This window comes from Salmo salar, chromosome ssa03, assembly GCF_905237065.1.
Source record: "Salmo salar chromosome ssa03, Ssal_v3.1, whole genome shotgun sequence".
Lineage (NCBI taxonomy): Eukaryota > Metazoa > Chordata > Actinopteri > Salmoniformes > Salmonidae > Salmo > Salmo salar.
The window spans coordinates 37,723,350-37,749,341 of NC_059444.1; the positions used below are offsets into that span (position 1 = coordinate 37,723,350).

The 25,992-nt window shown below is 43.2% G+C and overlaps 1 protein-coding gene across 3 annotated transcripts; it reads right to left on the bottom strand.

Moving 5' to 3' along the window:
* Positions 1-4,116: 4,116 nt before the first annotated feature.
* LOC106600156 (endothelin receptor type B-like) lies at positions 4,117-24,087 on the bottom strand. Of its 3 annotated transcripts, none has more exons than XM_014191494.2 (8): positions 22,571-24,087; positions 21,993-22,435; positions 9,915-10,027; positions 9,587-9,791; positions 8,852-9,001; positions 8,593-8,726; positions 8,306-8,414; positions 4,117-8,009 (listed from the first exon to the last, which is right to left on the bottom strand). In XM_014191494.2, the coding sequence occupies exons 2-8, from the start codon at positions 22,410-22,412 to the stop codon at positions 7,875-7,877; spliced, it is 1,266 nt and encodes a 421-aa protein (XP_014046969.1). In that variant the 5' UTR covers positions 22,413-22,435; positions 22,571-24,087; the 3' UTR covers positions 4,117-7,874. The 3 variants fall into 3 exon arrangements, with proteins under 3 accessions (XP_014046969.1, XP_014046965.1, XP_014046963.1); XM_014191490.2 differs by having other exon boundaries at positions 21,993-22,454; XM_014191488.2 differs by having other exon boundaries at positions 21,993-22,440; positions 22,571-24,084.
* Positions 24,088-25,992: the final 1,905 nt, after the last annotated feature.

The window sequence follows — 25,992 nt, forward strand, 5'->3', positions numbered from 1 at the left end:
CTTTGTCCACATTTTGTTACTTTACAGCCTTATTCTAAAATTGATTAAATAAAATGTTTTCCTCAACAATCTACACACAATACCCCATAATGACAAAGCTTAAACAGTTTATTTTGTGCAAATTTATTACAAATGAAAAGCAAAAAAGTATTCAGACCCTTTGCTATGAGACTCAAAATTGAGCTCAGTTTCATCCTGTTTCCATTGATCATCCTTGAGACATTTCTAAAACTTGATTGGAGTCCACCTGTGGTAAATTCAATTGATTGGACATGATTTGGAAAAGGCACACAACGGTCTATTTAAGGTCCCACAGTTGACAGTGCATGTCAGAGCAAAAACCAAGCCATGAGGTCGAAGGAATTGTCCATAGAGTTCGGAGACAGGATTGTGTCGAGGCACAGATCTGGGGAAGAGTACCTAAAAATGTCAGCAGCATCGAAGGGCCCCAAGAACACAGTGGCCTCCATAATTCTTAAATGGAAGAAGTTTGTAACCCCCAAGACTCTTCCTAGAGCTGGCCGCCCGGCCAACCTGAGCAACCTGGGGGAGAGGGGCCTTGGTCAGTGAGGTGACCAAGAACCCTATGGTCACTCTGACAGAGCTCCATAGTTCCTCTGTTGAGATGGGAGAACCTTCCAGAAGGACAACCGCGTCTGCAGCACTTCACCAATCAGGCCTTTATGGTAGAGTGGCCAGACGGAAGCCACTCCTCAGTAGAAGGCACATGACAGCCTGCTTGGAGTTTGCCAAAAGGCACCTAAAGAACTCTCAGATCATGAGAAACAAGATTCTCTGGTCCGATGAAACCAAGAATAAACTCTTTGGCCTGAATGCCAAGCTTCATGCCTGGAGGAAACCTGGCACCATCCCTACGGCGAAGCATGTTTTTCAGCGGCAGGGACTGAGAGACAAGACAAGATCGAGGGAAAGATGACAGAGCAAAGTACAGAGAGATCCTTGATGAAAACCTTGATGAAAACCTGCTCCAGAGCGCTCAGACTCCTCCAGACTGGGACGAAGGTTCACCTTCCAACAGGACAACAGGACAACAACCCTAAGCACACAGCAACTTAGGAGTGGCATTGGGACAAGTCTCTGAATGTCCTTGAGAGGCCCAGCCTGAGCCCGGTCTTGAACACATCCGAACATCTCTGGAGAGACCTGAAAATAGCTGCGCAACGACGCTCCCCATCCAACCTGAAAGAGCTAGAGAGGATCTGCAAAGAAGAATGGGAGAAACTCCCCAAATACCGGTGTGCCATGCCTATGCGTCATACCCAAGACTCTACGCTGTAATCACTGCAAAAGGTGCTTCAACAAAGTGCTGAGTAAAGAGTCTCAGTACTTACATAAATGTGATGTTTTTAAAATATTTTTAATACATTTGCAAAAATGTCTAAACCTGTTTTTTCTCTGTCATTATGGGGTATTGTGTGTAGATTGATAATGATTTTTTTTTTTAATCCATTTTAGAATAATGTAACAAAGTGAAAAAAGTTAAAGGGTCTGAATACTTTACGAAGGCACTGTAAATATTAAAATACTCTAGAAGAAGTTATCTAATTCTGCACTAGACAGGATTTGAAACACCAAAATAGTGTTTTCAACCTTTTCCGGAAGTCTCCGGCAGGGTGTTGCACAAAACTTGAATAAGTGGTGTTCCAATTCACCATGTAATCTTTCAAAGCATCTCATGATGATGTGCTTCAATACTCCAGCAAAGTTAAGGCCTCGTCTCCTTCACATTGGTGGCAGCTCAGTTGCGACTAGTTTTTGTGTTACAAAGCGCTTCATTTTAACAGGGCATGTTAATTGTCTCCTCTGTATAGACTATGATAGTGACAGTGAGCTTACCTTGTTTTTGTTTTGTGCCTTTCGTGCTATGTCTACGTGTAGCAGCTGGCTGGTACGACCAAAGCTAAGAACACGAAACAGTTTTTTTCTCCTGTGACACAAAAACTCTGGGATGAGGCTGCCCTTTGGCACAGATTTAGGATCAGCTTACCGTCACAAACTTCTAACAATAACTAGTCAGAGGAAAACACCAAACTGACCTCCGATCAGTATCCAAGGGGTGACTTCATCCTACTCCGCAAACTACTGCTCTGCTTCCTCTTTCCCCTAAGGGCCCGGTCTGTGCTATCCCTGGGATGTCCCTACCCCATTGGTTGAAATGTTAAATGTTTAAGGCAAGGGTTAAAGGGATACTTCAGGATTTTGGCAATGAAGCCCTTTATCTACCATCGCGGAATCAGATTAACTCATGGATACCATTTTTATCTCTCTGCGTGCAGTTTGAAGGAAGTTACTAACTAGTGTTAGCACAATGACAGGCAGTCTATGGTAACTGCTAGCGTGCTAGTAGATACCATAGACTTCCAGTCGATGCGCTAATGCTATTTAACATTGGCTCGCGAAACTACCTCTAACTTTCTTCAAGCTGGATGCAGAGACATTAAAATAGTATCCATGAGCTCATCTGACTCTGGGGAAGTAAACTCCCGAAGAATCCCTATAAGGTTAGGGTAAGGGTAGAGTGGTTAGGGTTTAGGGTTTAGGGTTTAGGGTAGGGATGTCCCAAGGATCCCAAAAAGCACTGACCCTACGGGCCCTTCCCACCGTGAATTCTGATTGGCCACATGTCCTGTGGTAGGTAACCCCTGGCAAAGACCATTGTCAGCAAGAAGCAAAGGTAAACACAGGTATATTTGCAATGCAAATGTACAGAGGGTAGAGCAAGCATACCGTACATGCACAGTGTACACAAACAACACTCGGGCAAGTGGCGCAGCAGTTTAAGGCACTGCATCTCAGTGCTAGAGGTGTCACTACAGACCCTGGTTTGATCCCGGGCTGTTTCACAACCGGCCGTGATCGGGAGTCCCATAGGGCGGTGCACAATTGGCCCAGCGTCATCCGAGTTAGGGGAGTTTTTTCCCCGGGTTAGGCCATCATTGTAAAAATGTGAATTTGTTCTTATCTGACTTGGCTAGTTAAATAAAGGTTAAATCAAATAAAATAAAAGTATGTGAGATGAACACTGTTTCTCAATTACATAGTCACTAGCACTCCCTATTGGCCAGTGTGCACAGGACACTTTTTATTCCAAGGACTGTAGACCTGTAGGCCCTCTGCTAATACAGTTATGCATAATTCAACATAAGCCTTTCCTTCCTTCCTCTTTTTAAAGACACGCTAATCTGACTTGACTGGAACTAGGTTAACTGCAATGTACACAAACTGAGTTTACATTTATCCGATATGCTCATGTCAGACTTTCAAGCAGGTCCCTAATCTCTCAAAAGAGAACACCACTACATGCTAAAGCATCTATTCCCTCTGGCCTGTATAAGGCATTCTTCTCCCTTGAGTCATGTCTGCTGTTGTGTGTGTGTATGGTAGGGTAGCATAGGGCCACCATGCCACATAGAAAAGAGAATGTGATGCCAGTTAGCATACAATACTTTGTTTTAAATTGAACTCTTATCGAGATATATGAAAATAATACTGTGTGGGGTAGCTTTTTCCAGTGCCAGTAAAGGCAATATTCTGCTTTAATCTCTCTTTTCATCCCCATCTTCCTCCCCCTCCCCCTTTATCTGTTGAGCACAGGAGGTTGATGGTACGTTAACTGGGGAGGACGGGCTCGTGTTAATGGCTGGAGTGGTATGAGTGGAACGGTATCAAGAATATCGAACTCATGGTTTCCATGTGTTCGATGCCATTCCATTTACTTCTTTCTAGCCATTATAATGAGCCGTCCTCCCCACAACAGCCTCCACCGCTGCTGAGTATAAACTGGGGTCCAAGAATTTGTTGGTTTGGCCCAAAAAGATAGGTACACTCCCCTACTGTTAATATATAGTAGCAGAGGACATATTGTAGTCGCACAATCTGATAGAGCGCGTGCATGTGTACGTGCGCGTGACTACCTTCTGTAGACATTCTCCCTTTCCATGATAACTCCTGGAGCCACTCCTGTTCCGCCCTCTGAAATTACACACTTCAGGATTTTGTCAGGTCATTTTTTTTTCTTCAGATTTAGGAAACACATACAGGTATAGATATACACAGATATAGATCATCTGAGGAGTTCATTCAAAGAGACAGATCGTTAGTGAAGATATCTTTATTTCAGTCATTACATAGATATAATATCAAATTTGGGATATTTGCAAATTGTGTTATATTTTATGGCAAAATTTGATATCATATCCTTTGACAATTACATTTGAGTCATTTTATCCAGATCAACTTACAGGAGCAATTAAGGTTAAGTGCCTTGCTCAATGGCACACAGACCGATTTGTCACCTAGTCGGCTCTGGGATTCAAACCAGCAACCTTTCGGTTACTGCCCCACCGCTCTTAACCGCTAGGCTACCTCGCACCTCCAATAAAAAGGTGTAAATGGAGATGACAGGCTTTTGGACACAGAAAGACAGAAACTGTCAGAGGGGTCTGACCATTACCCTTATAACGGAGAATACAGGGAGAAAACCCAGAAGGAATTTTTCAATAAATCATTAAACCAAACGGATCAATCCCCTCTGTTGGCATGAACACTTGACTTGACCCTCTACTAGTTCTTTAGAACTCAGCCAGGGTCGTTTTTCCTGGATTTACCGTATGTATCCACATAAGACACACTCTCCCCTTCGCACTCTTAGCACAATGTGTGTCTGTGCACGTGCATACCTGTGTCCTGATCGTACTATAGATTCATATAAACCTGGCTTTAATCATCTAAAAAAAACTCAGTGTCACATGATAAATTGATGATATGGGCTCAATAGTCTGACGGTGTGAGACATCACAGTGTGGATGTCTTGTGTGAAGAGAGAGAGAGCGAGAGAGAACGACAGAGACGCGGACAGATCAGAGTGTGGCAATTGAGGCTAAGGGAGAGACACGTAAGATCTCTCTTTTCTTTATCAACAGGAGAGTAAACTGAAGAGCATTACAGGGGCAGAGTGCAGCTGTGTGGGTAATGACAAACAGAAGGGCTGAGATGGGCTTGGATGATACTCGGGACGTTTGGTTCAAACTCTCTCTACTGTGAGCTACAGAGTCAAGATGAACATGTATTCATCTAACAGAGCCACGTATGTGTTCTTTCCCCACCCATTATCCTATCCCACAGTGTGACCCCTCACACACACACACACACACACACACACACACACACACACACACACACACACACACACACACACACACACACACACACACACACACACACACACACACACACACACACACACACACACACACACACACATAAGGCTAGTCTGTTGATCTTCTAATGCTGCCATCAATGTAGGGTTCATTGCTGGGCACTGATTCGACAAGGAGCTGTGAAAGCACACTGTTTTCCAAACATCAGAACTCATCACTGGCACCGTTGTTAATAATGACAGCAGATAGGGAGGAATAGAGCGAGAGAAAGATAGGGGTGAAGGGACAGTGAGTATCTTTCATGGGTAATGTGACATGCGTTACACTGCATTAGCCCGAAGGGACATTCCCAGGTCAAAGAAGCGCTCTGTCTCACATGATGGGTGCCTTTGGTCACACTCTGTACTGAGAGAGGGCAGCGAAACAGCTTTGAAGAAAAGGGTTGTGGAGTAAACAATAATTTAAAAAAAATTCCCCCGAAGGGTTTGGGGTGGTGAGGTTCAAGTTTACGTTACAGTAGTTTGTCTTTAGGGAGATTTGACTCATTGACTTCAATGAAGTACAGTCAACTCCTGATGAGCGCACGCTGTGGTCACCAGTCCTAATTCAAGTACTGTATATGATTTGTACTGGCTCAGGATTTGGTTGAATGCAGTTTTGCATCTGGAGTCAACTGTAGTGATAGGTTGATGTCTAGGATGTCTACTTCTAGTGTCTTTCTCCTTCCTAATATTTTTTGGGGACAAATTAAAAAGATAGAGGTAAGCAAAGGGTAGGAAAGAGGCAGACACATCATCACAACCACAGGACTTCTATCTACACTATATACACTGTGTACAAAACATTAGGAACACCTTCCCAATATTGAGTTGCAACCCCTTTTCCTCTCAGAACAGCCTCAATTCGTCAGGGAATTGACTCTACAAGGTGTCGAAAGCGTTCCACAGGGATGCCGGCCCTTGTTGACTCCAATGCTTCCCACAGTGTCAAGTTGGCTGGATGTCTTTTGGGTGGTGGACCATTCTTGATACACATACAAAACTGTTGTCTTGCCCATTCACCCTCTGAATGGCACAAATACACAATCCATGTCTCAATTGTCTCAAGGCTTAAAATTCCTTCTTTAACCTGTCTCCTCCCTTCATCTACACTGATTTGAAGTGGATTCATCAATAAGGGATCATAGCTTTCACCTGGACTCGCCTGGTCAGTCTATGTCATGGAAAGAACAGGTGTTCCTAATGTTTTGTACACTCAGTGTACAACAGCATCAATACAGTGCTCCACATTCAATCACAGCATCAGATTCCTTACTATATAAGACAGAAAAACACAGAACTGCAAAGGCATATGAAGAGAAAAATGACTTCAAATGTATCATCTCCTCCCTCTCATCCAAGTCCCCAATAACCATCTCTGGCTTGTTTTTACAATTGGGTGGCAGTCCACAAAGCTACAGAATACTAACATAATCATACATGAGACAAACTCTGAACTGTTTTTGCCATAAACCTATTGCGAAAATGTTTGGCAAGTGCTGCCATTTATGATTGCCTCACACGAAGACAGACCCAATCAGATCAGCAGTTTAATGAGAAACAGACCAATCCTAGTAGCAATACAGAACATGAAGTCAAACAATCAAAGATGCCATAGCAAACTATCCAAGTCAAATCCTAGCAATATCAAATAGCAATATCAAACAGTGTAAAAGCAATTTAGCGAAGGCGTGAAAATGAATTCATTCTTAAGTCCTTGAATTCAGAGTAGTATACGGGATATGTTAAAAAAGCCACACATATATTATACAGTACAATATTTCAACCTTCTTTCAATGTTCATATAACGTTCCCTATGTCTCAACCTCAGGCATTTTCACTATGACGCCTCTGCCACAGCCCCTTTGGGTTTGCCTTATGTCGTGTACCTTATGGACATTCCTATAGAGGTTATAACCAGGGGGAGTCACACCCGGCAGTGTCATTTCTCCACAATATGACAACCCTATGTTTTGTCATTCATCATCAATAATACTCATATCTGATTGTATGCATTGAACCTCTATCCCTCCACTCATCTTTCCCCAAAGTATCCTCTTCTCCATCAACACTCTCCCAGCTAAACATTCTAGACCTAGGGGTAGACAACTAGATTCAGCCGCGGGATGATTTTTGTCGTAGCGGATGGTAGGGGGGCTGGAACATAATTTGTACACTGCAAACTGACCACAACTAAGCCCTTAAGAGAGAAAAAAAACCCTGTAATTTCATTTCTTGAATTACATTTAGACACGATCACGTCTCTTTTTTAAATTTATTTGTGGGAATACTTGGGAACAGATTTCCTAAATTAACAGATTTTCATAAATTAAACTAATTTCTAGCTGAATTTCCGGCGATTTGACAGTTTATTCTGAACCAAAACTTTGAGGGACCCTGTCCGCAACACTTGTGGGTTTAAGTACATTTGAGTACTTCTTCCTCCAGTCAGAGGAGACTTTGCCGAATCAGTCCTTTAGGGCACTTATTTTCTCTAGGTGGTTTAAAACTACATCAACTGAGTAAGGGCACTTCTTAGGACACATCTTATGGCCGTCTCATAATGGTTTCAGTCAGGATCAGGTTACATGACTGATCTTCAATTAGTCCTTTAGAGCACATCATGTGATACTTGATTGAGTGCGCAGGGCCCCTCTCATGCTGAAGTGTACTTGTTAGTAGCACGTGAGTTGCTCTGGTCGGAGGCCCGGTCTGTGATTTTGAGCTTCATACAGGACTGCTTCTCATCAATCAACATCTCCGCTGGCAGACACCAGCAACACAGGCATGACTAGAGATAGATAGATAGATAGATAGATAGATAGATAGATAGATAGATAGATAGATAGATAGATAGATAGATAGATAGATAGATAGATAGATAGATAGATAGATAGATAGATAGATAGATAGATAGATAGATAGTGAGAGCGAGAGATAAATAGTGAGAGCGAGAGATAAATAGAGAGAGAGAGAGAGAGAGAGAGAGAGAGAGAGAGAATGAGCTCTTTGTACATACATAAAAGCCCATTAGGGGTTAACTCTATTTGGCACGCTGTATAGATGCTGTGTGTGTGTCTGTCTTACCCTGAAGCAGCTCTTGAAACGCTTGCTGACCATGTAGAGAGCGATGGGGTTGATGCAGGAGTTAAGAGACGCCATGTTGATCCCTATGTAGTCTAGAACCAGGAAGAAACTGGAGAAACACACACACACACACACACACACACACACACACACACACACACACACACACACACACACACACACACACACACACACACACACACACCACACCCAACATGCTATTTCATCTCCTATTTACGATATTAAGGTCAGTGTAGCGGCTGTGGAGCACAAATGATATTTCTCACCTGAGCAGTTCGCAGCGGTTAGGGTCCTTCTCGTCATAGATGGTGAGCTTGAGGATGCGGCTGAGATGGAGGGGCAGCCAGCATAGAGCAAACACCAGTACCAGGCAGAACACGGTCTTGGCCACCTCACGCCTCTACACACACAGAGATCAATCAATCAGCCAACTAATCCAACTATCTGGCTACAGTGGCCTTCATAAGTAAAAGAGACCAATCGAAATGATTTAGGTTGAAGATAAAGGGCGAAGAGAGAGGTTACCTGTTTGAGATGGTCACTCAGGGTGATCTGGACTCCGTTCTTCTTCCTCAGCATCTCACAAGTCATCAGGGTGTAGAAGACGGCGGTAACGGCCAGAGGCAGGCAGAAATACACACTGAACAGCCACCAGTCCTTAGCCGACTTATAGAACTGGACGAACACAAAGACAACACCAATAAATACAGGGCACACCTGCAGTTCACAACGCAAAATACCCACTAGAAAGAGCCGCGGACTGTAGAGGAAATCTGACTGGTTCTATAGGCTTGGGAGTTAGTTGGGACGTCAACTCCTAATGCTGCAGTGTGACGGAAGTGAAGAAGCGTGCGAAGGAGTAACCTCAAGCAGACCAAAAGGGTCTGTGTGACGTAGTTCACCTCCGGCAACACATCGCTTCATCTAAAACCTCTTTGGGACGACAACTACTAAAGCTCAAACCTATCATCTGTTGGGCTCTCTGAGACGCGCGCGCACACACACACACACACACACACACACACACACACACACACACGGGGGCCTCAAAAGTCAAACGATAGATTTAAAAAAAAATCAAGGTGAGCACAAGGGGAGAGTCGGCACACAATGGCAGCTTTCCCCGCACCCGGCCCCGACCAGGGACACTCCCTATAGCCTACTGTTGTTTGTCTGCGTGCGTGCGTTCAATGCGTGTGCGTGCGGTTCTTGCTTGTGTGCGTACTGCATGTGTGTGTATTCCCGTGTGTGTCTACGCACGCTCATAAAGCCTGATTTCTGCATGGGGTGTAGCAGACAGATGCGGAGGTGCTCTCCCTTGTAGTCCATGGCGAGCATGTCGAAGGCTATCGCCTCGGGGACCGCCAGCAGTATGGACAGCAGCCAGATGAGTGCGATCTCTATAGCCGTCCACTTGGGGACACCGATCCCCTTAATACGGTTCCACGAGGCTACCGCGCGGTACCTGGGTGTAAGAGCAGAGGGGGAGAAACATTAGGGCAACGTTTTCTGTGTAGTCGATAAATACAACTGTGTGTGTGTGTGTGTGTGTGTGTGTGTGTGTGTGTGTGTGTGTGTGTTAGCATACCTGTCGATGCTCAGAGCACACAAGCTCAGCACAGTAATGCCCACTGAAGCTTTCTGGACAAACGGCACTAGTTTACACAGACCTACACCAAACGGCCAATCCTCGGCTAGGAGCTAGGGGTAAAGACAGGGGGATAGAGAAATCAGGGTTACTCCCAATGATCTGTCATGTAATTATATTAACCATATGGTATTTAATGATTACCATGTAATTTCTATGTAAATATTTTGTAAATAGGCTAGCGGGCCAAAACATAAAGCACAACACAAAATGTCGCACTATGCATTTCACACTATGAATCTACTTTATGATATTGTATAAACAATGAAAGTTTAGATGCTTTTACCAGTCATGAGTAAAAGACAAGAATCTCTAATTGCTAACCTTTTTAATGCCTGCTTATGAGGCCTATTGTAATCACATGTGGAGGTTAACACCAAGCTTACCCTAGATCAGCATTGAGGGTCAATCTCACCCTACTGTATTGGAATCATATGTGGTGGTCATATCTCGACAGCACACAGATAGATTCTTCTGGTATGCATTTCATCATTTAAAGTTTGGCCTCCCATTACCCAAATATCTGTAATACTCTATCCAGGGTCGTTTCACCTCAAAAAGAACAAGAAAGAGGACTTCGACACGAAATTGTTTACGTGGTTAGAAACAGATAAGATTAGCATTCCTGCAACATTTATTTGATCTCTGCGCAATTAAGCTAATCGATTGCACCCAAATTGACCATTTTAATTTAGATTCATATATTATTCAATAAATATAGTACCTAACATCCAATTTGAACCATTTTTTTTATATATATAATGCGTAAGACATGAGAAATTGTCAAAAGACATCAACGGACCCCACACATCCCACACCAATCCTAACCCAACAACGAGTGTACAAAACATTAGGAACACCTGCTCTTTCCAGGACATAGACTGACCAGGTGAATCCAGGTGAAAGCTATGATCCCTTATTGACGTCACTTGTTAAATCCACTTCAATCAGTGTAGATGAAGGGGAGGAGACAGGTTAAATAAGGATTTTTAAGCTTTGAGACAGTTGAGACATGGATTGTGTGTGTGTGCCATTCAGAGGGTGAATGGGCAAGACAAAAGATTTAAGTGCCTTTGAACGGGGTGTGTTAGCGGGTGCCAGGGTCCGTGGGTGGCTTTTGGCCACTTCTTTGCATTCTTCATGTCTTACTCGTTGTTAGCTGGGACCGAATCGGATGTTAGATACTATATTTATTGAATATTATATGAATCTCATAAATGACATTTTTGGTGCAATCAATTAGCTTATTATCTCAGAGATCAAATTATATTTCAACAAAATATATGTTTCAGGAATGCTCATGTTATCTGTTTCATAATACAGAAACGATTTCAGAACAATCTGAGATTGTGGGTGTCATGGCTTGCTGAGATGACGTGGAATGTGTCTCTCTCTCTCTCTCTCTCTCTCACACACAGGCCTACCATAGCCAAATATACATATACTGAACAAAAATATGAACACAACGTGCAACTATTTCTAAGATTTTACTGAGTTACAGTTGATATAAGGAAAATCAGCTCTTTGAAATAAATAAATTAGGTCCTAATCTATGGATTTCACATGACTGAGCAGGGGTGCAGCCATGGGAGGGCATAGAGTAACCCACTTGACAGCCAGGCCCACCCAATAGGGAACCAGGCCCAGCCAATCAGAATGAGTTTTTCCTCACAAAAGGGGCTTTATTACAGACATAAATTATCCTCAGCACCCCCCCCCCCCCCACCCCTTAAATCAGGGCTGCCCAACCCTCTTCCTTGAGATCTACTATCCTGTAGGTTTTCAGTCCAACCCTAATTTAGCATATCTGATTCAGCTAGGTGTTGTTGAGCAGCTAGTTAGTATAATCAGGTGTGTTAAATTCAGGTTGGACTGAAAACCCACAGGACAGTAGATCTCCAGGAAGAGGGTTGGGCAGCCCTGCCTTAGATGATCCCAGAGGTGAAGAAGCCAGATGTGGAGGTCCTGGGCTGGCATGGTTACACCTGGTCTGCGGTTGTGAGGCAGGTTCGACATACTGCCAAATTCTCTTAATGATGTTGGAGGCAGCTTATGGTAGAGAAATTAACATTCAATTCCCTGGAACAGCTCTGGTGGACATTCCTGCAGTCAGCATTGCAATAACACGCTCCCTCAAAACTTGAGACATCTGTGGCATTGTGTTGTGTGACAGAACTGCACATTTAGAGTGACCTTTTTAGTTGTCCCCAGCACAAGGTGCAAGTGTGTAATGATCATGCTGTTTAATCAGCTTCTTGATATGCCACACATGTTAGATAGATGTGTTATCTTGGCATTGGAGAAATGCTCACTAACAGGCATAAACAAATTTGTGCACAAACATTGTCTGCAATTTTCCAAATGTATTTTTTATTTTTCTTTGCTCATGAAACACTTTAGATGTTTCTTTCATATTTTTGTTCAGTGAAATATTCAAGCATAACAGAGACAGAAGGGGATTTCAGCAGTTAAGGAAAATATGTAACAGTACAGAGAGACCTATAGCTACTGTGATACAGAGACCTAGCTACTGTGATACAGAGACCTAGCTACTGTGATACAGAGACCGAGCTACTGTGATACAGAGACCGAGCTACTGTGATACAGAGACCTATAGCTACTGTGATACAGAGACCTATAGCTACTGTGATACAGAGACCTAGCTACAGTGATACAGAGACCTAGCTACGGTGATACAGAGACCTAGCTACTGTGATACAGAGACCTAGCTACTGTGATACAGAGACCTAGCTACTGTGATACAGAGACCTATAGCTACTGTGATACAGATACCTAGTTCTGTGATACAGAGACCTAGCTACTGTGATACAGAGACCAATAGCTACTGTGATACAGAGACCTATAGCTACTGTGATACAGAGACCTAGCTACTGTGATACAGAGACCTAGCTACTGTGATAGAGACCTAGCTACTGTGATCGAGACCTAGCTACTGTGATCGAGACCTAGCTACTGTGATACAGACACCCAGCTACTGTGATACAGAGACCTAGCTACTGTGATACAGAGACCTAGCTACTGTGCTACAGAGACCTAGCTACTGTGATAGAGAGACCTATAGCTACTGTGATAGAGACCTAGCTACTGTGATAGAGAGACCTATAGCTACTGTAATACAGAGACCTATAGCTACTGTGATACAGAGACCTAGCTACTGTAATACAGAGACCTATAGCTACTGTGATACAGAGACCTAGCTACTGTGATACAGAGACCTATCTACTGTGATACAGAGACCTATAGCTACTGTGATACAGAGACCTATAGCTACTGTGATACAGAGACCTATAGCTACTGTGATACAGAGACCTAGCTACTGTGATACAGAGACCTAGCTACTCTGATACAGAGACCTAGCTACTGTGATACAGAGAGACCTAGCTACTGTGATACAGAGACCAATAGCTACTGTGATACAGAGACCTAGCTACTGTGATACAGAGACCTATAGCTACTGTGATACAGAGACCTAGCTACTGTGATACAGAGACCTATAGCTACTGTGAAACAGAGACCTAGCTACTGTGATACAGAGACCTATAGCTACTGTGATACAGAGACCCAGCTACTGTGATACAGAGACCTAGCTACTGTGATACAGAGACCTAGTTATGTGATACAGAGACCTAGCTACTGTGATACAGAGACCTATAGCTACTGTGATACAGAGACCTATAGCTACTGTGATACAGAGACCTATAGCTACTGTGATACAGAGACCTATAGCTACTGTGATACAGAGACCTAGCTCTGTGATAGAGACCTAGTTCTGTGATACATAGACCTAGCTACTGTGATACAGAGACCTAGTTATGTGATACAGAGACCTAGCTACTGTGATACAGAGACCTAGCTACTGTGATACAGAGACCCAGCTACTGTGATACAGAGACCTAGCTACTGTGATACAGAGACCTAGCTACTGTGCTACAGAGACCTAGCTACTGTGATAGAGAGACCTATAGCTACTGTGATAGAGACCTAGCTACTGTGATAGAGAGACCTATAGCTACTGTAATACAGAGACCTATAGCTACTGTGATACAGAGACCTAGCTACTGTAATACAGAGACCTATAGCTACTGTGATACAGAGACCTAGCTACTGTGATACAGAGACCTATCTACTGTGATACAGAGACCTATAGCTACTGTGATACAGAGACCTATAGCTACTGTGATACAGAGACCTATAGCTACTGTGATACAGAGACCTAGCTACTGTGATACAGAGACCTAGCTACTCTGATACAGAGACCTAGCTACTGTGATACAGAGAGACCTAGCTACTGTGATACAGAGACCAATAGCTACTGTGATACAGAGACCTAGCTACTGTGATACAGAGACCTATAGCTACTGTGATACAGAGACCTAGCTACTGTGATACAGAGACCTATAGCTACTGTGAAACAGAGACCTAGCTACTGTGATACAGAGACCTATAGCTACTGTGATACAGAGACCCAGCTACTGTGATACAGAGACCTAGCTACTGTGATACAGAGACCTAGTTATGTGATACAGAGACCTAGCTACTGTGATACAGAGACCTATAGCTACTGTGATACAGAGACCTATAGCTACTGTGATACAGAGACCTATAGCTACTGTGATACAGAGACCTATAGCTACTGTGATACAGAGACCTAGCTCTGTGATAGAGACCTAGTTCTGTGATACATAGACCTAGCTACTGTGATACAGAGACCTAGTTATGTGATACAGAGACCTAGCTACTGTGATACAGAGACCTATAGCTACTGTGATACAGATACCTAGTTCTGTGATACATAGACCTAGCTACTGTGATACAGAGACCTAGTTATGTGCTACAGAGACCTAGCTACTGTGCTACAGAGACCTATAGCTACAGTGATACAGAGACCTAGCTACTGTGATAGAGAGACCTATAGCTACTGTGATACAGAGACCTATAGCTACTGTGATACAGAGACCTAGCTACTGTGCTACAGAGACCTATAGCTACAGTGATACAGAGACCTAGCTACTGTGATACAGAGACCTAGCTACTGTGATACAGAGACCTAGTTATGTGCTACAGAGACCTAGCTACTGTGCTACAGAGACCTATAGCTACAGTGATACAGAGACCTAGCTACTGTGATAGAGAGACCTATAGCTACTGTGATACAGAGACCTATAGCTACTGTGATACAGAGACCTAGCTACTGTGCTACAGAGACCTATAGCTACAGTGATACAGAGACCTAGCTACTGTGATACAGAGACCTAGCTACTGTGATACAGAGACCTAGCTACTGTGATACAGAGACCTATAGCTACTGTGATACAGAGACCTATAGCTACTGTGATACAGAGACCTAGCTACTGTGATACAGAGACCTATAGCTACAGTGATACAGAGACCTAGCTACAGTGATACAGAGACCTAGCTACTGTGATACAGAGACCTATAGCTACTGTGATACAGAGACCTATAGCTACTGTGATACAGAGACCTATAGCTACTGTGATACAGAGACCTAGATACTGTGATACAGAGACCTATAGCTACTGTGATACAGAGACCTATAGCTACTGTGATACAGAGACCTATAGCTACTGTGATACAGAGACCTATAACTACAGTGATACAGAGACCTAGCTACTGTGATACAGAGACCTAGCTACTGTGATACAGAGACCTATAGCTACTGTGATACAGAGACCTATAGCTACTGTGATACAGAGACCTAGATACTGTGATACAGAGACCTATAGCTACTGTGATACAGAGACCTAGCTACTGTGATACAGAGACCTATAGCTACTGTGATACAGAGACCTATAGCTACTGTGATACAGAGACCTAGATACTGTGATACAGAGACCTATAGCTACTGTGATACAGAGACCTATAGCTACTGTGATACAGAGACCTAGATACTGTGATACAGAGACCTATAGCCACTGTGATACAGAGACCTATAGCTACTGTGATACAGAGACCTAGATACTGTGATACAGAGACCTATAGCTACTGTGATACAGAGACCTAGCTACTGTGATACAGAGACCTATAGCCACTGTGATACAGAGACCTATACCTACTGTGATACAGAGACCTAGCTACTGTGATACAGAGACCTATAGCTACTGTGATACAGAGACCTAGCTATTGTGATACAGAGACCTCGCTACTGTGATACAGACCTACACTACATGGCCAAAAGTATGTAGACATCTTAATGCTACAGCATACATTGACATTCTAGACGATTCTGTGCTTCCAACTTTTTATTTTATTTAACTAGGGAAGTCAGTTAAGAACAAATTCTTATTCACAATGACGGCCTCCCTAAAGTCAAAAAACCTTCTGCGGGGACAGGGGCTGGGATTAAAAATAAAATGTAAATATATAATACAAAATAATAAGAAACACACATCACAACAAGAGGCAACACAACACTACATAAAGAGAGCCCTAAGACCACAACATAGCAAGGCAGCAACACATGACATACAAATCATTAAAATCCAGACAGAAAATATTTACCCAAGAAGCAACCTAATATCACACAGTCAACCTCTCAGTCATTTAGTAAGTTCACCATTCTGCCATTCTCACTGCATGCATGGTAGCAGCACAAAACATGGTACAAACATTATTGGGCACAGACAACAGCACAAAGGGCAAGAAGGTAGCGACAACAATACATCACAGAAAGCAGCCACAACTGTCAGTAAGTGTCCATGATTGAGTCTTTGAATGAAGAGATTGAGGTAAAACTGTCTAGTTTGAGTGTTTGTTGCAGCTCGTTCCATTCCCTAGCTGCAGCGAACTGAAAAGAGGAGTGACCCAGGGATGTGTGTGCTTTGGGGACCTTTAACAGAATGTGACTGGTAGAACGGGTGTTGTATGTGGAGGATGTGGGCTGCAGTAGATATCTCAGATAGGGGGAAGTGAGGCCTAAGAGGGTTTTATAAATAAGCATCAACCAGTGGGTCTTGTGACGGGTATACAGAGATGACCAGTTTACAGAGGTGTATAGAGTGCAGTGATGTGTCCTATAAGGAGCATTGAATGCAAATCTGATGGCCGAATGGTAAAGAACATCTAGCCTCCCGAGAGCACCCTTACCTGCTGATCTATAAATTATGTCTTCGTAATCTAGCATGGGTCTAGCTTTGATATGTGCTGAGAGAAGGACAGTGTACCGTCTAGCCATAATCCCAAGTACTTGTATGAGGTGACTACCTCAAGCTCTAAACAGAGGTAGTAATCACACCTGTGGGGAGAGGGGCATTCTTCTTACCAAACCACATTACCTTTGTTTTGGAGGTGTTCAGAACAAGGTTAAGGGTAGAGAAAGCTTGTTGGACACTAAGAAAACTTTGTTGTAGAGTGTTTAACACAACATCCGGGGAGGGGCCAGCTGAGTATAAGACTATCATCTGCATATAAATTAATGAGAGTGCTTCCTACTGCCTTAGCTATGTTGTTGATGTAAATTGAGAAGAGCGTGGCAGTGGCTGAAAGAGCAGATTTTCTGACTTTATACACTGCACTCAGAGAAGTAGTTAGCAAACCAGGCCAAAGACCTCATAGTGTAATGGCTGTCGTAGTAATGAAACCAAGGTGCAGCGGAGGACGTGTGTTCATCTTGAAATTTAATTGAAAAAGAGAACACTACAAAAATAAACAAAAGACGACAGCAAAACAGTCCTGTCAGGAAATACTCTAAACAGAAAACAATCACCCACAAACTCCAAAGGAAAAACAGGCTGCCTATGTATGACTCCCAATCAGCAACAACGAACTACAGCTGTTCCTGATTGGGAGCCACACACGGCCAACCAAAGAAACAAACCAACATAGAAAAATAAACATAGAACGCCCACCCATGTAACACCCTGGCCTAACCAAAATAGATAACAAAAAAAAACCTCTCTATGGCCAGGGCGTTACACATAGAGACACCAATACTCCTTAGCCAGCCCACAAGAATGGAATGGTCTACTGCATCAAAAACTTTGGCCAAGTCAATAAAAATAGCAGCACAATATTGCTTAGAATTAAGGGCAATGGTGACATCATTGAGGACCTTTAACTTAGTGGCAACAGTTTGGGGAAGGCCCTTTCCTGTTTCAGCAGACAATGCCCCAGTGCACAAAGCGAGGTCCATACAGAAATGTTTTGCCGAGATCTGTGTGGAAGAACTTGACTGGCCTGCACAGAGCCTTGACCTCAACCCCATAAAACACATTTGGGATGAATTGGAACACTGACTGTGAGCCAGGCCTAATTGCCCAACATCAGTGACAGACCTCACTAATCCTCGTGACTGAATGGAAGCAAGTCCCTGCAGAAATGTTCCAGTATCTAGTGGAAAGCCTTCCTAGAAGAGTGGAGGCTGTTATAACAGCAAGGCGGGGACCAACTCCATATTAAGGCCCATGATTTTGGAATGAGGTGTTCGACGAGCAGGTGTCCACATACTTCTGTAGAGTAGCTACTGTGATACAGAGACCTAGCTACTGTGATACAGATACCTAGCTACTGTGATACAGAGACCTAGCTACTGTGATACAGAATGTGGTCTGAGGAGAAGAATGTATTTGGCTTGCAGACTAGTGTCCGAGCATGATATGATTCTAGCCTGACGAGTGATTTTGAAAATAAAACAAGCTTACTGGGGCAGCCTGGCCTCAGGTAAAATCACTGAAGAAGCAAAGCCAGAAAAAAATCCATATTATAACCTATGTGTTGTGATAATTGTGTTGTTTGCTCTATAACCTATTAGTTCATATCCCTTGCGACCGTGAAATATAGGCCTAAAGGCCGAGACAATAAGAAGACACAGTGGCAGAATAAATTAAACCACACCTTTGTTTCATCACAAAATCGGAGAGCAACCTCTGTTGGGTGAACTCCACAAGGGATATTGCATGTCACAAACAGTTACATGACCTAAATCAGGAAAGCGCCAATGTAAGCTAGCTAACCACCGGAGGACAACAACACAACGAGATGCAACAATTCAAGTTGTTTCTGTGAATTACGTATCGCTCTCAATGTGATGTGATAGGAGTGAAGCCAAATCCAAACTGGCTTCCCTTAACACTTTTTTTGGGGTGTGCCAGGACCATTCACAGTTTGCTTCCTCAGTTTAGTTTTTAACGGTATTATTATAATCTTTTTTTATCAAGGTAGGCCAAATACTCACTGGCTTCCCTTGCATTCAATCCTACGGGCGGCAACAATGCCATACTCTTTTAGACCAGACAGCATCAGATAAAATTGAAGTCAGAAGTTTACATACACTTATGTTGGAGTCATTAAAACTCGTTTTTCAACCACTCCACACATTTCTTGTTAACAAACTATAGTTTTGGCAAGTCGGGTAGGACATCTACTTTGTGTAGGACTCAAGTAATTTTTCCAACAATTGTTTACAGACAGATTATTTCACTTATAATTCACGGTATCACAATTCCAGTGGGTCAGAAGTTTACATACACTAAGTTGACTGTGCCTTTAAACAGCTTGGAAAATTCCAGAAAATTAAGTCATGGCTGTAGAAGCTTCTGATAGGCTAATTGACATCATTTGGGTCAATTGGAGGTGTACCTGTGGATGTATATCAAGCCCTACCTTCAAACTCAGTGCCTCTTTGCTTGACATCATGGGAAAATCTAAAGAAAGCAGCCAAGACCTCAGAAAAAATTTGTAGACCTCCACAAGTCTGGTTCATCCTTGGGAGCAATTTCCAAACGCCTGAAGGTGCCATGTTCATCTGTACAAACAATAGTACGCAAGTATAAACACCATGGGACCACGCAGCCGTCATACCGTTCAGGAAGGAGACACTTCCTGTCTCCTAGAGGTGAACGTACTTTGGCGCGAAAAGTGCAAATCAATCCCAGAACAACAGCAAAGGACCTTGTGAAGATGCTGGAGGAAACAGGTACAAAAGTATTTATATCTACAGTAAAACGAGTCCTATATCGACATAACCTGAAAGGCCACTCTGCAAGGAAGAAGCCACTGCACCAAAACCGCCATAAAAAAGCCAGACTACGGTTTGCAACTGCACATAGGGACAAAGATCGTACTTTTTGGAGAAACGTCCTCTGGTCTGATGAAACAAAAATAGAACTGTTTGGCCATAATGACCATCGTTATGTTGGAGGAAAAAGGGGGAGGCTTGCAAGCCGAAGAACACCATCCCAACCGTGAAGCACGGGGGTGGTAGCATCATGTTGTGGGGGTGCTTTGCTGCAGGTGGGACTGGTGCACTTCACAAAATAGATGGCATCATGAGGCAGGACAATTATGTGGCTATATTGAAGCAACATCTCAAGACATCAGTCAGGAGGTTAAAGTTTGGTTACAAATAGGTCTTCCAAATGAACATTGATCCCAAGCATAGTTCCAAAGTTGTGGCAAAATGGCTTAAGGACAACAAAGTCGAGGCCTACAAACCTGACTCAGTTACACCAGCTCTGTCAGGAGGAATGGGCCAAAATTCAGCCAACTTATTGTGGGAAGCTTGTGGAAAGCTACCTGAAACGTTTGGCCCAAGTTAAACAATTTAAAGGCAATGCTACCAAATACTAATTGAGTATATGTAAACTTCTGACCCACTGGGAATGTGATGAAAGAAATAAAAGCTGAAATAAATAATTCTCTATGCTATTATTCTGAAATTTCACATTCTTAAAATAAAGTGGTGATCTGAATTGACCTAAGACAGGGAATTTTTACTAGGATTTAATGTCAGGAATTGTGAAAAACTGAGTTTAAATGTATTTGGCTAAGGCGTAGGGAAACTTCCGACTTCAACTGTAGATGGCCTACATATAAAGAGAGAGGAGTGCTGTTTTGTTCACTCGGATGCTTTCTCCCGTGGAATACATTCAGCCACTTGCGAATTGAAGGACAATTATGAAACACAGACACAAAAGACTACATTATTTAATGTTTATTTGTATTTTAGGTAAATTTTTTGGGGGCATCCATGAATACACCCCACTGCCGGCCTCAGAGCAATGCTCCTTGCCCTTAGAACAGCCTCAATTCGTCAGGGCATGGATTCTACAAGGTGTCGAAAGCGTTCCACAGGTATGCTGGCCCATGTTGACTCCAATGCCTCCCACAGTTGTGTCATGTTGGTTGGATGTCCTTTGGGAGGTCGACCATTCTTGATACACACGGGACACTGTTGAGCGTGAAAACCCAGTACCGTTGCAGTTCTTGACACAAACCAGTGCACCTGGCACCTAAAACCATACCCCGTTCAAAGGCACTTCAATCTTGTGTCTTGCCCATTCACCCTCTGAATGGCACACATACACAATCCGTGTCTCAATTGTCTCAAGGATTAAAAATCCTTCTTTAACCTGTCTCCTCCCCTTCATCTACAGTGATTGAAGTGAATTTAACAAGTGACACCAATAAGGGATCATAGACTGACCAGGTGAAAGCTATGTCACGGAAAGAGCAGGTGTCCTTAATGTTTTGTACACTCAGTGTATGATACCTACTAATGATGTAGTTACTTGAGACAGAAACAAAAGTGGGGAGGATGGATGGGAGTAATCCACGACAGTCTAGCAATACAAAGGTTGCATGTTCGAGTCGCATCGGGGACAACTATAGCATTTTAGGTAACGCTTCCCTTAACCCTTATTCTAAACTAAACCCAATTCACCTAACCTGCTACCTTTTGTCATTAGTTCCCCTAACCACCAACATCAATAATTCTCCCTTGTTGTTATAGCGCAACAAGCAACTTGGTCTCAGATAAAGACGTGTAATACTACACATCCTCAAAGATGTATGACAAGTTACATCATCCAATTCGTATGCTATTGCATGACCGGGTAAGATGTACGTGGACAGAAAAAATATTTTTTGACCCAATATTACAGTACAGCCTGTTTCTCACCTTGTATACCTTGACCACTGTGTGTGTGCTCACAGTGCATGCGTGTGTGTATCTTATGTTGGCGTGTGCTTGATTGTTCTCACCTTGTACACATTGATGGGAATATCGATCACAATGTGCAGCAGGTCTCCCAGCGCCAGGCTGGCGATGAGAATATTGGGGCCATTGCGCATGCCTTTGTTCTTGTAGATGATTCTTAGGAGCGTGAAGTTCCCGATAATACCGACTATGAACACGAGACACGATACCACAGTGTTGATGTACTTAAATGTGTCTCTGATCTCGGTAGGCCCCGAGCACATCGGCGGTAAAGGCCGCATGTGCCGAGGAGCGGAGACATTGGCGTTGAACCTCGCCAGGCTCTCTCTACCAGAGACTACTGGTTTCTGTGTGGCGGACGGCAGGACTTCTGGTTGGTTGGGCTCGTTTGCTTGTCCGGTAACCACGAGGAGATTTCCCGCCAGGAGAACCAGCGGGAAACAGATGAACAAGGTCTTCGTCATAATCAATCCCGATCTCTCATTGGCTGCTCTGAAACATGAAATCTTTAGGCTGTCATTTCAAAACACGAACACAGCCTAAAATATTCCCCCCAATTGCAGCTAAGAGTTCAATGTAACGAGACATGAGCAGGTGAATGTCAGAAAAACACTTTTCTTACCTGCAAGATGGAAAAATGCTTCTCTTAAGATACCTTGAGTAACAGTTTGCTTTGGTAAGCCTACTCTCCCAGTTGAGAATAAAACGTTTGAAAACGACTTCCCCAACTTATATAGAAGGGCAGTAATGGTTACAGAAAAAAACAGAATTATTCCAATTTTATGTCATGGTCATCTTGTCCAAACGCGCATCAATTCTCTTCCCGTGTCCACATGATGTTTTGATGTTGATCCTTGTCTGGTAGTTGTTGGCATGTGTGCTCTGCTAGGTCTAAAGTTTAAATAGATGTTACATCTCAGTGAGACAAAAAAACAGGTAAAATAGCCCAAAAAGTTATAGAAAATGAATCAAAATGTCCTTGGTCATTGCTCCAATTTGATGGTACAGACTTCTATCCTTTTCTGGTCCTGTTACCCTACTGGCTCCATGCGCAGACCGCAGTCTAACAACTTTAAATCCTTGAGCACTGTCATCCGTTACAGCGATTACTGCCTCCACTTGACCCCTCCCTTCTTCAGAGAGAAATAACAATCCAGTGGATAGAATTTAGTGTATGCCAGCGGGATAGCTGCTTAAAACGTATTTATTGTTCAATAAAGTGAGGGGAAGAACATATTTTATGACCGTGGAACATTGTGCCCTGTTACGACTGTGACTGAGGTGCATCTTGTCACCATGGGACAGGAGTCAGGGCAAGACCTCCCAGATTATAGCCTTCAGTCATTTTACAGGAATTCCTCCATCCAACTAAAAAAACAGCTGAAAGGTTAGGCTTACCTGGATTTGTCCTGATTTACAGTTATGGAGTTGAAAATCCTGTATTTATCTTAACCACGGTTTGGGAGATAATAATATATTCGATTCTGTAGGATCTATATTCTATCCACACCTGCGGCTGTTTTCCAAGAGCTGTACTGTTAGCTGCCATAATACCGTCACTACCAGATGTTTTTTTCTCCTGTGATTGATCACCGTCCCAGAGGTAGAGAGGGAGAGCATTGCATTGGTCCTCATCGTCAAAATGAGTTAGAGTAACTTACCCGGTCTCTTTCAATCTGCTCATATCTGCTCTCTCACCTCTCTGCAAGAGACGCACAAACCTTTTAGTAACTCACAGGAGTCCCACCACAGGGACTTGGTATGTGTGTGTTTGTGTGGTTTTTCTAGAGAGGAATAGAGCACACATTCCAGTCTTCAGACTGGAGTCCATGAACCCTAGACCATGTTTATACAGTTATGCTTCTCTTATCCAGTCTCTTTCACCAAGATGAGTGAGTGTGGTTTTGCGTGCGTGCGTGTGTTCAGTAATGTTGTCTGCGCTGTAAACAAAGTGTCCTTTCTTACCAAACTGTATGAGGAGGGAATGCTCTGGTGTCTGTCTGTCTGGGCAGAGGCATACAGGCTGTTATCAACCAAAAAGGAACTAATAACATTACTGCTGTCCTACGAAGGAGCGACAGTTTCCCGCTTACTCTCTCACACCCCAAATCTAATTCCTCAGTCCTCCTCCCCAGCTCCATAACTCATCTTCTCCCTTCCCTCCCCAGGCCGCACCCTTCGACTTCCTCATCTGCAATATACTGCGGGCATATAAGTATGTCGTTGGTTAATTTGAAATAAAATAAAATAAAAAGTTGACTAAGTTTTTGTTGCCGCCAACTGCAGCCCTCCTGATATTTGCCTTTAAAGAAATGTCCCCATTGGCAAAATGACTTTGATACCCCTGTGTCACGCTCTGACCTAGGAGAGATGTTTTTTCTCTGTTTAGTTAGGTCAGGGTGTGATATGGGTGGGCATTCTATGTTGTTTGTTTCTATGTTTAGTACTTGTTTTTCTATTTGTATGTTGGAGTTTTGGGATGATCTCCAATTAGAGGCAGCTGGTTCGCGTTGTCTCTAATTAGAGATCATATTTAAGTTGGGGTTTTTTCTATTGTGTTTTGTGGGTAGTTGTTTTCCGTTTTGTTGTCTGTTGCCTGACGGAACTGTTTGCTGTCGTTTTGTTTCTTTGTAAAAGTGTTTAGTTTTCATTAAAGAATAATCATGAGCACTCAATACGCCGCGCCTTGGTCCCCTCTATACGACGCACATTACACCCTGCTTTAGGACAATGGCAAGTTTTGTGAGTTGTCTGAAACAAGTGAATACAGTCTCAACTAGGACCCCTCCTTGGACATCCAACAGAGTCTGATCTTTCACCCCAATAGCCCTAAGCCATGTTCCCAGTCCTGCTGAGTCATGTCTTGTGTGACCTAGGCCACACACACACACACGCAGTTTAGTAATCTAGTGTGCCACTGCCACCTAGCCCTGGGTCCTAACTTCAGCCAAAGGCTGCCCAAGGAACTCTAACCTCTGACCCCTGGCCTTTGAACAAGAAAATATACTTTTAGAATCAAATTAAGAGGTTGAAACTCCTGACAGATAACACAGAATGACACACCAGCTCTACAGAGTGGCAATGGGAAGTCCTGGGGCTCTGTCTTCACACAGACACAAGCACACAGAGAGTCAGGACTCGCTACAAGGAAAGCTGGATGTTCCTTGTTGAAACGGAGCAACAGAAGAATCACTTGTTTCACACAACACTCAAGAGTGTTTCTGTATATCGTTTGGAACAAATAACATTCGTAGGGTAAACATGAGTTACTGTAGGTTATGTTGGGAGATGAGGAGCATAAGACCCAAAACTGGATGAAAATCCTTCTTGGATATTGCACACCACAAAAGTACAAATAGGCAGAGGTGTGGGAATGTACTTAGTTTTTTATACTCTTTTGAACAGCTTCTGATAAGTTGACTTATTTCACCAGTCTCAAATCAAACTTCAAGAGTGAGCTGGAGAGAGATGGGTTGATGCACATGCAGAGTGAGAGAAGGGGGAATTGGGACAATGGAGAATATAAAATATATATATATATATATATATATGTATATGTGTGTGTGTGTGTGTGTGTGTGTGTGAGAGAGATAAAGCAATGGATAGATCGATACAATAGATTAAGAGGTGGACTAAGGATGTGTTGACACAGTACACATAGCAGGGTTTAGAGATGTGGCCAGAGGGTTATAGGGTGGATCATTATACAAGAGTTTCATGTGGATACGATGAACGCTAGGAGTGAACAAACTCCCTTTGTCTCTGAGAAAAACATTCACCCCTGAACAACAAAAAAAGAAGAGAGAGAGAGAGAGCGAGCGAAGAAAAGAGAGAGTCTGGAGGGAACTTTTTGCCCCAGGCTCTGGTGTTTTTAAGTTGTGGATTCAAATGTAATTCGGACAGACCGCTCACCCCTTGTTGTGTCCATACAGGTGTGTGTGTGTGTGAGGATACACACCTTAACCAGAAGATATGGGGGACGATACATTTCCCTGTACTGAGCATTTCCCAAATTGGCAGAGCTCATGAAAATAGCCAGTGTGT